Source organism: Gymnogyps californianus, chromosome 2 (assembly GCF_018139145.2).
Source record: "Gymnogyps californianus isolate 813 chromosome 2, ASM1813914v2, whole genome shotgun sequence".
In the NCBI taxonomy this organism is placed as follows: Eukaryota; Metazoa; Chordata; class Aves; order Accipitriformes; family Cathartidae; genus Gymnogyps; species Gymnogyps californianus.
The window spans coordinates 4,328,934-4,342,091 of record NC_059472.1 but is presented as its reverse complement, the minus strand read 5'-3'; the positions used below and the strand labels follow the sequence as shown (position 1 = coordinate 4,342,091).

The 13,158-nt window shown below is 41.9% G+C and overlaps 1 protein-coding gene across 6 annotated transcripts in view; it reads right to left on the bottom strand.

Moving 5' to 3' along the window:
- The window catches only part of PTK2 (protein tyrosine kinase 2), a 167,148-nt gene that overhangs the window by 126,630 nt on the left and 27,360 nt on the right, over positions 1-13,158 (bottom strand). For all 6 annotated transcript variants that reach the window (XM_050891983.1, XM_050891979.1, XM_050891982.1 and 3 more), the window contains exon 2: positions 10,561-10,787. In XM_050891983.1, the coding sequence (XP_050747940.1) occupies positions 10,561-10,787 (227 nt within the window). The remainder of the gene's footprint in view (positions 1-10,560; positions 10,788-13,158) is intronic.

The window sequence follows — 13,158 nt, the reverse complement described above, 5'->3', positions numbered from 1 at the left end:
AAAGAATCAAGCTGGACATCTCAGAACCTCTCTAATTTTCAGGTTGGGGATTTCAAAAGGACTGAAGAAGTCAGATGTCTTAATTCCCACCAAAAGCAAGTGAGATTTTTAGGCCTCTATCCTTTTTATATCATCAATCAATTCTAAACCTATCACAGAACCAAAAGTAAATAATAATAAAAAAGTAAATGTATTTTCTAAATTATGTAAGAAGGGTACCCCGTCCCTTCTGACCAGGTAGTTGGTATCACCCCAAGAAAATAATTCGCAACAGTTAGTACATACTACAACCCAAGAAAAAGTCAACTTCAACATAAACATTAAGGAGACAGCAGCATTGGTGCAAAGGAGGTCAAGGGCAAGTGTTTGAAAATACATTCTAAAAACTTATGTATGCCCAGAAAGGAAGAAGTGACACTTTATGAGAAACAAACACGTTAAGTGGCTTCTCTTCTTTTTTGTTTAGGAACTCCACAGAGCTCATTCCAGATGCTAACAAACCATAGCCAGAATCAAAAAATGGAGAAATAAGGAAACGTGGTGATTAAGACATTCACAAAATGGCTGGTCTGCAGGGGAAGCCTCTCAAGTAAAATGTCTATGTGCTTATTTAATTTTTTATTAATAAACCAGAGAAGTTGAATTTTAAAACATTTAGAGCCACACCTTCAATCAACATAAACCAGCACCACAACAGCGCGGTTCATTCAGCAACACGAACTCTCATCAGGGGAAGTGCAGCATATAAACAGTATAGTAAGTTCCCATGCAGCAGGACAGGGTTTGTTTTATCTGGCTGCTACTTCCAAACAGTACAAGATTAATCTCCAAGACTTGCACTGGCATCGCAGCCATAATCGGGTCAGTGTATTTAACTCCAATCGGGTAGTAAACAACACATAGAGTCTCCTCGGGTTCTGGACAGCCTCCACAGACCAAGTGGAGACGCCTGGAGTGTCAAACAAAGCCACCGCCATCACTCCAGGATGGGTGACAGCTTCTCTGTCTTTCATGGTCGCAACGTGAGGAGCCTTGCCAGAAGCATGCCTGATGTTCTTCATGGTAGTGATCAGAATCCTTAATCAGAAGTTTCCAGACAAACAATTTAACAGCTTAACCATGGCACAATAGTGACTAAAACATCCTGCTGAGATATGTCATGACAATCTTTTAACTGGAAGCATAGCCAAAGAAATTTGAAATCTCTCCAGACTTGACTACAACCAGCTTTTTAGCTCAGGAAGCTCCTCAGACGCATTCTTAAGTGGAAAAAAACAGGTAAGGAACACCAAAGTTTCAATCTGGATTAAAAACTTATGACCTCAAATTAATCACAGCCAGAAATACTTGTAGGAGAGCTTGACTCCAGCAGAAATCTACTCCAAAACAAGATTTCACTTTGGGTGCACACAAACCTACATGAATATAAATTTCTATGAGTTTTCATGTGTCTGTTGTCCTTCTCATAAATACTCTACTACTGTAAGGAAGTCACACAATCATATGCCAGTTGAATGCTGTTTACTGTAATCACATTTACTTTAATTAGGTTTCCAGAGCTAACATTTACACCCCGAACAGAAAATAAGCTAGTATAGCTGAGCAAAAGAGAATGGGAAGCCCTTAGGGGAATTTCCGATCAATAATAGGTAAGTGATAGGTCACCTTTCCATCCCTTTAACTCAGAGGAAAAAAAAAAAAAAAAAAAAAGGCTTTTTCAATAGCTACAAAACTGGATAGCACTCATTTTTACTCATTTGTCTAAAGAACCCACAGATACTCAACACAGCTAATTTAAAAAACAGATTAATATTTCTCCTAAATTAGGAGAATGTGTCCAAAAATAGAATTTAGAGTACAGTATATTTAGTAGGCTGTTGAAAAATCAAGACAGACCAGAGAAAGGCTGAAAGCTGCAGGATACCCTAGGCTCTCCCAGTATGTATCAATAATACCTTGTGCTTCTGTAAATGAGTGAAATGAATTGCTTGCTTGTAAATTAACAAAGCTGATGTGCTACTATGAATAAATTGAAGTTGGAATAATATACTCCCAGTGTGACTACAAACCTAATTTCCCTATTTAGTAGGAAGAAGAAAGTGTCTTGCACTACAGAAAGTCTTTAAGTAGCACCTCTGACATAGGGACATGGCGTTCATGTTTGTGAAGCCCTTCAAGTATGTCAAATGCTATTTATATATCAAGTATTATAACTCCTGATGAGAGATTTATATGGGGACCTTAAATGAAGAGTTGGACAAAAGCAAACTACAAAGCTCTGATGCAAATTAATTTAAAATTTCCATAAAAGAAAAACTCCATGCCCTCACAACACCAAAGCGCAGGTTGTCCTCTGATGACACCATGTCTGACGTTCAAAGAGAAAAGCCCACATCCCTCTTTTTCTCATTATCATGCTACTTTCTCTCTCCTGCACTGATCCAGCAAATGCATTTGTACATCACATGATAAACTGGACTGGGGAACTGATCCAGCTGAACCAGATCTCTGTCACTGAAGGCCAGCAACAAGTATATATTGAAACTATAGCCTGAAAACACTTTTTTCTGGTGCCTAGGATTTTGTCACCATGCAAGCCCAGAGACACCATCAACTCAAGCAACACCTCCACGTAAGTGCCTCAGGATCTTTCACACTTAAGCCATACACAGATCAGTCATCCACAGTGCCTCCCCATATGCACACGTCATTCCACAGAGAACCTCCTCTGAGCACACGCCAACAGCACTGACAAACACAGAGCCAGTACAGCTGGGCTTTCCAGTCTCCTTGTCTGACTCAGCACTCTTCTGATCCTACTGCACACTGGTATAGCTTCCTAAATAAACATAACAGTATTTTAAATGCTGACAATAAGTTTAGTTTTCCAGAAGCTTAACACATAGAACTCACTATCCCCTATCCTCAGTTGCACTTGCAAAGTCTAGGAGCTTCCTTGGACGCAGTCCTGTATGGCTAAACTCTAATGTAGGATGTGCTCTTGACTTGAGGGGGAGGTGCTGATCTCCTCTCTCGTGACAGCGATAGAACACGAGGAAACAGAATGAAGCTGTGTTAGGGGAAGTTCAGATTGGACATTAGGAAAAGGTACTTCACGGAGAGGGTGGTCAGTCACTGCAACAGGCTCCCCAGGGAAAGTCATGGCACCAAGCCTGTCAGAGTTCAAGGAGCATCTGGATGATGCTCTTAGTCATATGGTTTAATTTTAGGCAGTCCTGCAAGGAGCAAGGAGTCGGACTTGATGATCCTTATGGGTCCCTTCCAACTTGAAGTATTCTATGACTCTATGACTTGAAGCTACCTGTATATCTAGGTGTTTTCAGAAAAATGTCAAAGGACTATTTACATTGTTCTTAAAATGTTATTTTGCATGTGTGTCTCATCCAAGGATATCAAGAGTATTTTGCACAAGTAAAACAGGCATTCTAAAGACCAAGGGTATTTCTGTCTGTTATAATTAGTCTGATTATCACAGTACCATATATCTTCTTTTTTATACTGCTTACATTTGCAGGTCCATAGTTTTGAGTTCTTGGTACTTTTTTCAAGTTCTCAGAAGGGAGGTACATTTTAACTAACAATACAACTGTATTGGGTTTGCGTGGCAAGGTTTTGGTAGCAGGGGGGGCTACAGGGGTGGCTTCTGAGAAGCTGCTAGAAGCTTCCCCTATGTCCGATAAAGTTAATGCCAGCGGGCTCCAAGACAGACCCGCCGCTGGCCAAGGCCGAGCCCATCAGTGATGGTGGTAGTACCTCTGGGATAACATATTTAAGAAGGGGGAAAAAAACCTGCACAACGGCAACTTCAGCCAGAGAGAGGAGCGGGAATGAGAGAAACAACTGTGCAGACACCAAGGTCAGTGAAGAAGGAGGGGGAGGAGGTGCTCCAGGCACCGGAGCAGAGATTCCCCTGCAGCCCATGGGGCAGGCTGGTTAACGGTGGAGCAGATATCCACACTGCAGCCCGTGGAGGACCCCACGCCAGAGCAGGTGGATGCGCCTGAAAGAGGCTGTGACCCCATAGGAAGCCCGTGCTGGAGCAGGCTCCTGGCAGGACCTGGCAGGACCTATGGAGAGAGGAGCCCATGCTGAAGCAGGTTTGCTGGCAGGACTTGTGACCTCATGGGGGACCCACGCTGGAGCAGTCTGTTCCTGAAGGACTGCACCCCGTGGAAGGGACCCATGCTGGAGCAGTTCTTGAAGAACTACAGCCTGTGGGAAGGACTCATGTTGGAGAAGTTCGTGAAGGACTGTCTCCTGGGGAGGGACCCCATGCTGGAGCAGGAGAAGAGTGTGAGGAGTCCTCCCCCTGAGGAGGAAGGAGTGGCAGAAACAACGTGTGACGAACTGACCGCAACCCCCATTCCCTGCCCCCTGTGCCGCTCGGGGGGAGGAGGTAGAGAATTCGGGAGTAAAGTTAAGCCCAGGAAGAAGGGAGGGGTGGGGAGAAGGTGTTTTTAAGATTTGGTTTTATTTCTCATGATCCTACTCTGATTTGATTGGTAATAAATTAAGCTAATTTCCCCAAGTCGAGTCTGTTTTGCCCGTGACAGTAATTGCTGAGTGATCTCCCTGTCCTTACCTTGACCCATGAGCTTTTCGTTATATTTTCTCTCCCCTGTCCAGCTGAGGAGGGGAGTGATGGAGCAGCTTTGGTGGGCACCTGGCATCCAGCCAGGGTGAAACCACCACAACACCTATGCCTTGTCATGTACTACAATGCATGTAGGCATGCAGCGGAGAAAAGGAAGGAAAAAAAGGTAAATGGTACCTATTTTCTAGCTCTTTTACTAGATCAGGAATGATTTTGCACATTTCTACACATATCTAATTGACGTTAGAAATCAGTGCACTCCAGTTTGCTTCTATACATCAAAAAGTTCCACTGCCTCAAAGCACATATATTACTGTATACGTGTAGAAATTGGATTTGGATATGTAACTATTGCTGTATACAGCAGACTTCTGTGACACCAAAAATACTTATCTGCCATGGTTTTGAGTCCTGCTAGTGTTCACAGGCTTTTTCCACAGAACTTTCTGCAACCAACCTGCTACTCCTGTACTATATTATTATAAGAATCTATTTTAAAAGAGAAACCCAGTAGATAAAGTTTCCTGTATAATACATTCGCATTCTCCTTTACAGATAGCAGTAGATAGATTAGAACAGCCCTACCACATGCCCATTCCCCTATAACTCTTCAAGCTATTTGCTTGGTTTAGGAGGAACCAAGAAGCAATAAAGCGTATTTGGCCCATTCAGCAGTTGGAAAGTCCAACTTCTGGCTACCCGGTAGTCAATCAGAATCAGTATTGTGTAGACCAGTTCTGCTCCAGACTAGCCACAGCATCCGCTACCTTTCGTCCAGATATTGGGTTAAAATAAGGCAGGTTTGAAAAAGGGGAAAAGACCTGGAGGACAGAGATGAAGGTGAATGGGTAGAATCATGACTAGAAGTTAGTCTTCTCAGTGACTGAGGTTAGACTGACAAGCCTCTTGCCCTTTTTCAAGATAGGCATTATCCTTCTTGAGAAGTGTGTGGAAACCAGGAATGTTGCAGTGGATGATGAGGGATGCTCATAAATAAGGCTTTAATACCCTATTCCCTGGTGGTGCAGTAACACTGCAGTGCCAGCAAAAACAGGCATTTCCTTTCTTCTCCCAGTCTTCTCAATTGTGTCAGTCTGCAAGACAATGCAGCTAACAAGATCGCAGAACTAATCTGGATTAAAAACAACACTAAAACAATCATTCATTTTAACTTGAACTGAGTTTGCCAAACAGTCACAACACCTATGCCAGCACAACTAAGGTGGTAGCATGAGAAAACAAACAGCAAGAAGGAAGCTGGCACAGCTGCCAGAAGAAACGCTTGTCTAACTAGGAGATCATTTGAATTGTAGACCTTTGCACTAGAGGCTCTTTCAATTCCTCCACCACAAATTGGATCTCCAATCAGATATTCAGGTCTCCGTATTACTGGGTAAAAGTACAGCAACATGATATGGATTGAGTGGGAGAGGCAAACAAGAAAAAAGCAAGCAACAAATACTAACACAGTAATGCAGTTTAACAAACTGCTTCAGTGTTGTCTTGGCTGAACATGCTTCAGCCCTTCTCCTCCTAAAAAGTTCAAATTAGGGAACTGACTGGAATACACAGTCTTCCAACCCTGCACCTATGCCTTCTACCTGTGAAAAATAAGATTCTGCAGGTGGGTAGGGAAGCTGACGAATTTGCTCTGGTCTTTTGCCGTGACGTAGGGATGGGACACAGCCAAGGCATGCCCCTTGAATTCAAATTTTTTTAAGTTAGATATATCCTTAACCTTAGCTAAGGATGTTGTTCTTTTTTTTATTCAGCTTTTTGAGTTCTATTTCTGTCAACATTAAAGAAGCTGACATTTTGGGGTGATACTGCATAGAAAAGGGAGAAAAAGACATCTGAATGATGAACAGGCTAAGAGAGCCCTGGACACTGTATCTTTGTCCAAGACTTCTAACCATGCTTCTCTCTAACTCCAGAAATAAGGACAAAGCTGACAGCTAAAAGTTTTAATGCTATCTCTATCCAGCTTATGTTTTAGACAGTCTTACAAAATTGGAAGAAAACAAACCTGTATGAGAATCAATGTACGACGCACGTCTGGCAATAACCTGGTTTGAGATTTCTGGTTGTTATTTCCCCATAAATAATGCCATCTTTACTTCTCACAACTACTATTCAAGACTCAAAGATAAGCTTTAAGGGCTAGAAGTTTAAAAGGTGTAACGGATGCAAGCTGGGCACCTCTGGGGTGGGAATGCAGACCACGGAGCAGAACTGCACTTCACCGAAAGCCATCTATAAGGGGCTCACATAAGGTTTCCAAATGTCTGTTTTCTAAAAAACCCAACTCTTCCCTACCGCTTCAATCTGCTAAATGCAGGGTACTCATTTCTCAATCAAATATGGTTACAATTCTGCTTCAATCACATCGTCTGAAAACAGAAAGGCGATTTACTTGTAACTGCTGACCAAGATGCGGTGGCAGTGTTTACTTTCAGGGTGCACTTGAGACTAAAGAAATTGCATGTCGGCAACACCCACCTACTTGCATGCCACACCTGAGGCTGTGAACAGGGCAGAGCATGCCCTGCATCCTCTCCAACCCCAAAGCCTGGAAATCCCTCTTTGTTAATATGCACGTAGGCAACACATCCAAATGAAGCCATACCAAGATAAATAGGGAAGATAAACAACCTTTCTTTCTCTGGCAAATGCATGGCTATCTATATACACACTCGCAGTAGGAGACCAATGTTTGCACATTCATAAAAGCCTTTTTTTTCTTTTGGAAATGAAGCATGCCTTTAGTATAATACCAAGGAAAAAAGGGTAAAGAGAGCATGCCAGTTCTTTGAAATCCAAGAAAGCATTTCCAAGAATTGAAAAGCTGTCCTTGAATCCACTGCAGAATACAGACTCATCCCTCAGAGGAAACAACTGTCTTTGAGGGACTAAATCCATCCAGAATAAGCAGAGGTCCACAGCCAGAAGTTCTCCTCAAAGCAAAGCCTACGCATAGCCACACTGTCTTGGTTAAAGATATTTCAAGTCAAATAGCAAGGAAACCGTACCTTTGGAACGGAAAGCTAAGTTCTGTTCATCTGAGTTTAACAACATGAGTTTTTTAATGAAAAGTGTTTCCCCTCATGATCAGAGGTTTGTGTGCAAGGTATACAGCTAAAGCACTGTTTCCACTCTACTCTTAGGAAGTCATAAAAGATCTTTTTTTTAAAAGGGAAAAGGGCCTTTCCTCACTTCTTTGACTGTCAAACACATCCCTTCCATTGACAAAGGCAAACTTGACTTTGTTAGAAACAGAAGATGTTAGAAATCACAAATCAGGAAAGAAAATTCCACCCTTACTTTCCCTTGGTATTAGTATATTCCACAGTCCTCTGCTCTACCAGCAGAAATACCTTTAACTGGCTCTTCTGGAGATTTCAGACCAAGTCTGACTTCCTTTGAATACTGGAAAGGTTCCTCAGCTATCATCCCAGACGCTGTGCTAACCAGGGATTAGTCCTGAAAAACCTTTTTTTCTTTGCCTTTTAATTGCAGAGCTGTGTCAAAGACATTCACCTCTGAACATTCTTACAGAGCTCCTTGGAAACAAGCCAAAGGCCAAACCCAACACCAGTCTCCTTCTCAGTTTGTAATTCAGAAGAAATGGAAGCTCTATTGCAGACCTTCTCCTCCACAAAAGGAGGGGGGGGTAAAACTAAGGCATTAAAACCTTAAAGGCTGTTTTAATCTTAAATTATTCGGCTTGGTCGAACAGCAGTCATTCCAATGGAATGTAGGCTTGTACTCCAACAACGGTTTACTGTTTCTAAAATAAATGTCAGGACATTGTAATATATCAGTGCTAGATCTTTACTATGGAGTACCTGCACATTCAACAGTCATTGTCCCAGTTTAACAAAAAAGAACCACATTTGTTAAAAGAACAAGAAGTTTAACAGCAACCCATCACATTCTTCTTTATCAGGAAAGGAGAACAATACAAAAATCCATTACTTTTAGAAAGAACCATCCAATAAATGTGCATATAAGAAAACAAAAACTTAAGGTAAGCCTCAAATAACTGCTACTTGCCTGTTCTTTGGATCCTGCTTTTATAAAAAATGACACATTTTTGCTTAAAACAAGGATCTGTAACTCAGCAAATTGAACTCAGCACTGAATTTCTTACAGGGAGTGTAAGTTTTGGATCCTTAAAGCCCATAACCACAGGTATTTCTGAGCTGGAGAAACCAGAGATGTAATCTCTGCTTTTGTTTTTCAAGTTTCTACATATTTCTTTGGAAAGATAAACTCGATTTCAAGTACCACATAAAGAACCCTAGACATTGGTCTGCAGTAGAGGCTTGCAAGGTTAAAACCACACTAAGACATATTTTTTCTTCCCTTGTACCAAGTAATACACTTTATGAAACGAATCGATCACATTAGGTATATCAAATCACTATACTTAAGCCAGGGAGCAAAGATGTTTCAAGTGGCACCCAAAAAACCCTATTCCACGTAAAGTAAGTGTATGCTATTGATGATAATGATTCCCATTGTTGTACCTCTAATCTGTCCGCTCACCAAGTCATCCCTAAACACAGACGTGAGCTTATTAAATTGACAAGAGAGAGATTTTCTGATCATCGCCAATGAAAATCATGGAATTTCACAGGTCTGTGATCACTGTCACAAGATCTACTCCACCTAGGAATGCAGTTAGCTCTTTTCATACACAGCCATGCTAGAATAAACACTAGGAAAGGAAGAGAAAACATTCAAAACTCTTTAGTCTTTTTTACTTGGTTCTCTTACACAAAGGAAACTTAATAGTGGGCAGAAGGAGACCACAGGTCTCCTTAACTCGGACAACTCTCTCCCTTCAGCAGATTGAAATCGTGTCTTTGTAGTGGAATTTGAATTAGCGTGCAGAGAATACAAATGTTGGAAGGAATGAGCAGATGGGAACCTGCTTCTACAGTAAGAACCTCACAGAAGAAAACAACCCCGCATACCACCTACCACCATGCAAGATTCTGCTCTTGGAGGATAATTAAAAAGCAAACCGCAAAGTTTTAAAAACATTTGACATGTTAAATTGAGCTTCATTTCAGTTTAAATACCGCAATAGCTCAAAAAATGAAAGAATAAGTGTAGCAAATGGTAAGTAAAGGTCTCAGCATTAGAGAGAATGTATGCTTCAGAATAAACACTGGTTTTTCATGCATACATAACATTTCCACTTACCTTTAAGATTACAGATACTTAAAGTTATTCTTAAAAAACCCCAACCTTTGGGTTTTTTGCATAGATTAAGTGAAGGACAACACTGTACAAATACAAGCAGCAGATGACTACTGGGGGCGACGGGAACAAAGGGATTTACTGGGGGGACAAAGGACTCTTCAGCTCAATTTCCCCACACTGTGGGGTATGAGTTTCCAAACAAGACTATTTTTTTCTTTTAAAGTCATGTACACATTACATTTAGACATTTTAAACATGTAAAAATACACATCTTACATTTAAACATGTAAAAATTTATTATTATTTTTAAACATGCAGAGTGCCATTTAACATCACCTCCATCCCAGCTCTCATCCCTGCCATCGGGTGTCACACAGGCTTTTGGGGAGCATAAAGTGGTAAAAGTCAACTGACATACATCAGTAGCGGTATCTAGACTGATAACCACTGTTCTAAATTTCAAGTTTCTATTCTGCAAAAATGGGAGGAGTTCTCATTTCTTTAAGATAATACACAATCATACATCAGGTTTTTGGTTTTTTTTCTTAAGGAAAGTTGGTATCACTTAAAGCTTTTTCTGAAGTTACTCACAATATACAACAGGTAAAGATTCTATTAAAATAAACCGCAAAACTTCTGTGTTTGTTTGTTTCCAGACTTCTACCTCCCATTTTTTGAGCATGAAGTTAACACTTAACCTAAAGATGGCACGAGAATGCAAAAAACAGACTTACTCGGACATCAGTAGCATCTCCATGCCGGATAATGCTGGCCCACGTTGTCGGTTCACTGCTGTTTTCAAAGTAGTGAAAAACCTTTAAGACTCGTTCCATGGCCCCTGGGGAACGCTCCATCCCAGTACTGAGGTGTGTCTTTGCACTTGAACTTGGTGTATGATTCAAGTTTGGATCAAGGTAAGCTGCTGCCATGGTTTTGCTAGATGCTAGGTATCTGTCATATTCTAGGAAAAGGAAACAAAAAATAATTTTAGTTATACCTGAATCTTACACTGATTCATACAAAGCATTTACCGAAAATTCATAAAGACTCATTTTTAAAGGACATTTAGTTGCCTTTTTTGGAGTCCCCTCCTAAAATAGTTATACATCTACGAACATACAGAACCTACCCAGATGATGAGAGAAACTGCAAGCTCCTTGGAGCAAGTGATCTATATTTGAACAACACAATCACTAACAAAAGTGGTATCTTTAGCAAGACGACTTCTTTTAGTTTCTCAATGACTTAACCCAGGCCCTTCTCAAAGCCTTCAAGGCCAAATAGCACCTTCCAGTTTTAAAAGGAGTTCCCATCCCTAAAATCTGCCAAGTCTGGTCTTGCAACAAGCCTCTAAGGATCAGCATAAGGAAACCCTGACAGCCCACTCACCGAACTGGAAGCTCTCCACTAAGAAGCCACACACCAACACCAGGTTCTCCTGTTTAAGGCTAAGATATTGTCACATCACACGTTTTGTGCTATTTTGGGAACCAGTGCGACTCAAAACCATCTGGAACTAAATTCATTATTCACTGAGGAACCATTAAGACCACCACTGTCCCTCCTCTCATCAACCACTAAGTAAGTGTCTAAGTTTTATCACTGACTAGCCCGGTTTCCAAGTGATTTCCAAGTCTGGTGGCAAAAGGCATGGACCATGGTAGGAGTCTCCATCTCAGAGAAAAAAGAAAAAAAATTGCCTCTTGGCTACTGCTGCAAATTAAGTCAGCCACAAGCAGATGGTGTCTGAGAAATCAATGCAGTATAAGAGAAAAAGAGCAAACAATACCTCCTCCCTCGCCTGACAGTCTCAAGCATCGTTCAGTCTGCTGGCTGGAAAGAGCAAAGAACTGCAGGGCTTTACACCAGGGCTTGGACAAGAGCACCCAGCTTTCTGTACCTCCTCCTCCTCCTCACAGTGAGCAGCCAGTAGGGAGGCAGTTTTAGAAAGCTGGAGATGTTAAAATAAACTTGATCTTTTTGGCATAGTACTCTGAACGCCTTTCTGGTAGTAAAGCTGGCCTTTGAAAGGGGGCTGGAGAAGAGTGAAACTGCTTCAGTACTGCTACTGAACGCCTGAGCCTTAGTTTACTTCACTGCGAGGCAGAAGAGACCCACGCTTCCAGCTGAGCTTCCGTAACGCCTGGCTGCCCCTCAACAGAGCTTCAGCCACCAACCTGCCACCTGCCATGGTGTTCTGCTGACCTCCCTGACAATCGGTTTGGGGAACTATCAGGGGGGAAAAAAAAAAAAAAAAAAAGGTGATTTGGCTTTTGCTTTACTTATTAAATGTCTTTACCTCAACCCATGAGTTTTCTCACTTTTACTCTTCCAATTCTCTCCCCCATCCCACCAGGGGGGAGTGAGCGAGCAGCTGTGTGGTGCTTAGTTGCCGGCTGGGGTTAAACCACGACACAGGGTTGGCTTAGTTTTATACCACAGCTGCCTGAAGTTGCCATAGACGTTAGACAAGCACCGAGGAAGAGAAGCAGAAGCAGCCAGTGGTCAGGGGCAGGAGGGGAGACTGTCTCCCCTCCAGCAGCAGCTAGCCATTACACCAGTTCACCGGTAATGTCAAACCACACCATGAGCTCAGCTAACAGGAATCTAGCACTGGCAATATCAAGGCTTGAAATCTTCAGACAGTAGATGACATTTGCTAGAGGCTAAAACAGGACTTGAAGTCTAACACAACAATCTTAAGCGTCTACCTAATTCAGACCCGCAAGATAAAGAGGAAACAAACAGCCCATCTGTGCAGTATGTCTCTGCCTCTTGAATAAATGGTTGAATTGCATTCATCCAACAGAACTATAAGAACTTAAAATTGGCAGTACTGGGTCAGACAAAAGGCTTCTAATGTCCTGCCCTCAGGGAAGATGGTAAGAGGAAGCCAAGGAGATGCTTCCCTTAAACATTCCCCCAGTGCCGGACCCTTGAGGGACTTTCCCCACCTGCCAAGCGCTAGCTCAGTTTCACATCCCTGTTGCCTCCGTCTGAAAACTCAAGAACGCATTATAGCTTTTGTACCTTGCTTTATTGTTCTCTTTTCTGGCAATCAATACAAATGTATTAAGTCAACCTTATGCCCACGTTAAAACCTTTCCTCCTATCCACCCTACATCAACAGATACAGATCCGAAAACGCCAGGAACTCCTCAGCAACGCTACTCTTGACTTATCCTCACCAAAGGAGCTTGCAAGCTGTTTTCATATAAACCTTGACTTGAAAGCTGAAGCAGGTATAAAAGTCTCCCCTGTGGCAGACTAATACCAAGATGACGTGACTGTACATGCTCCTAACTGCAGAGCTCCTCTCCTGTAAGGTTAAA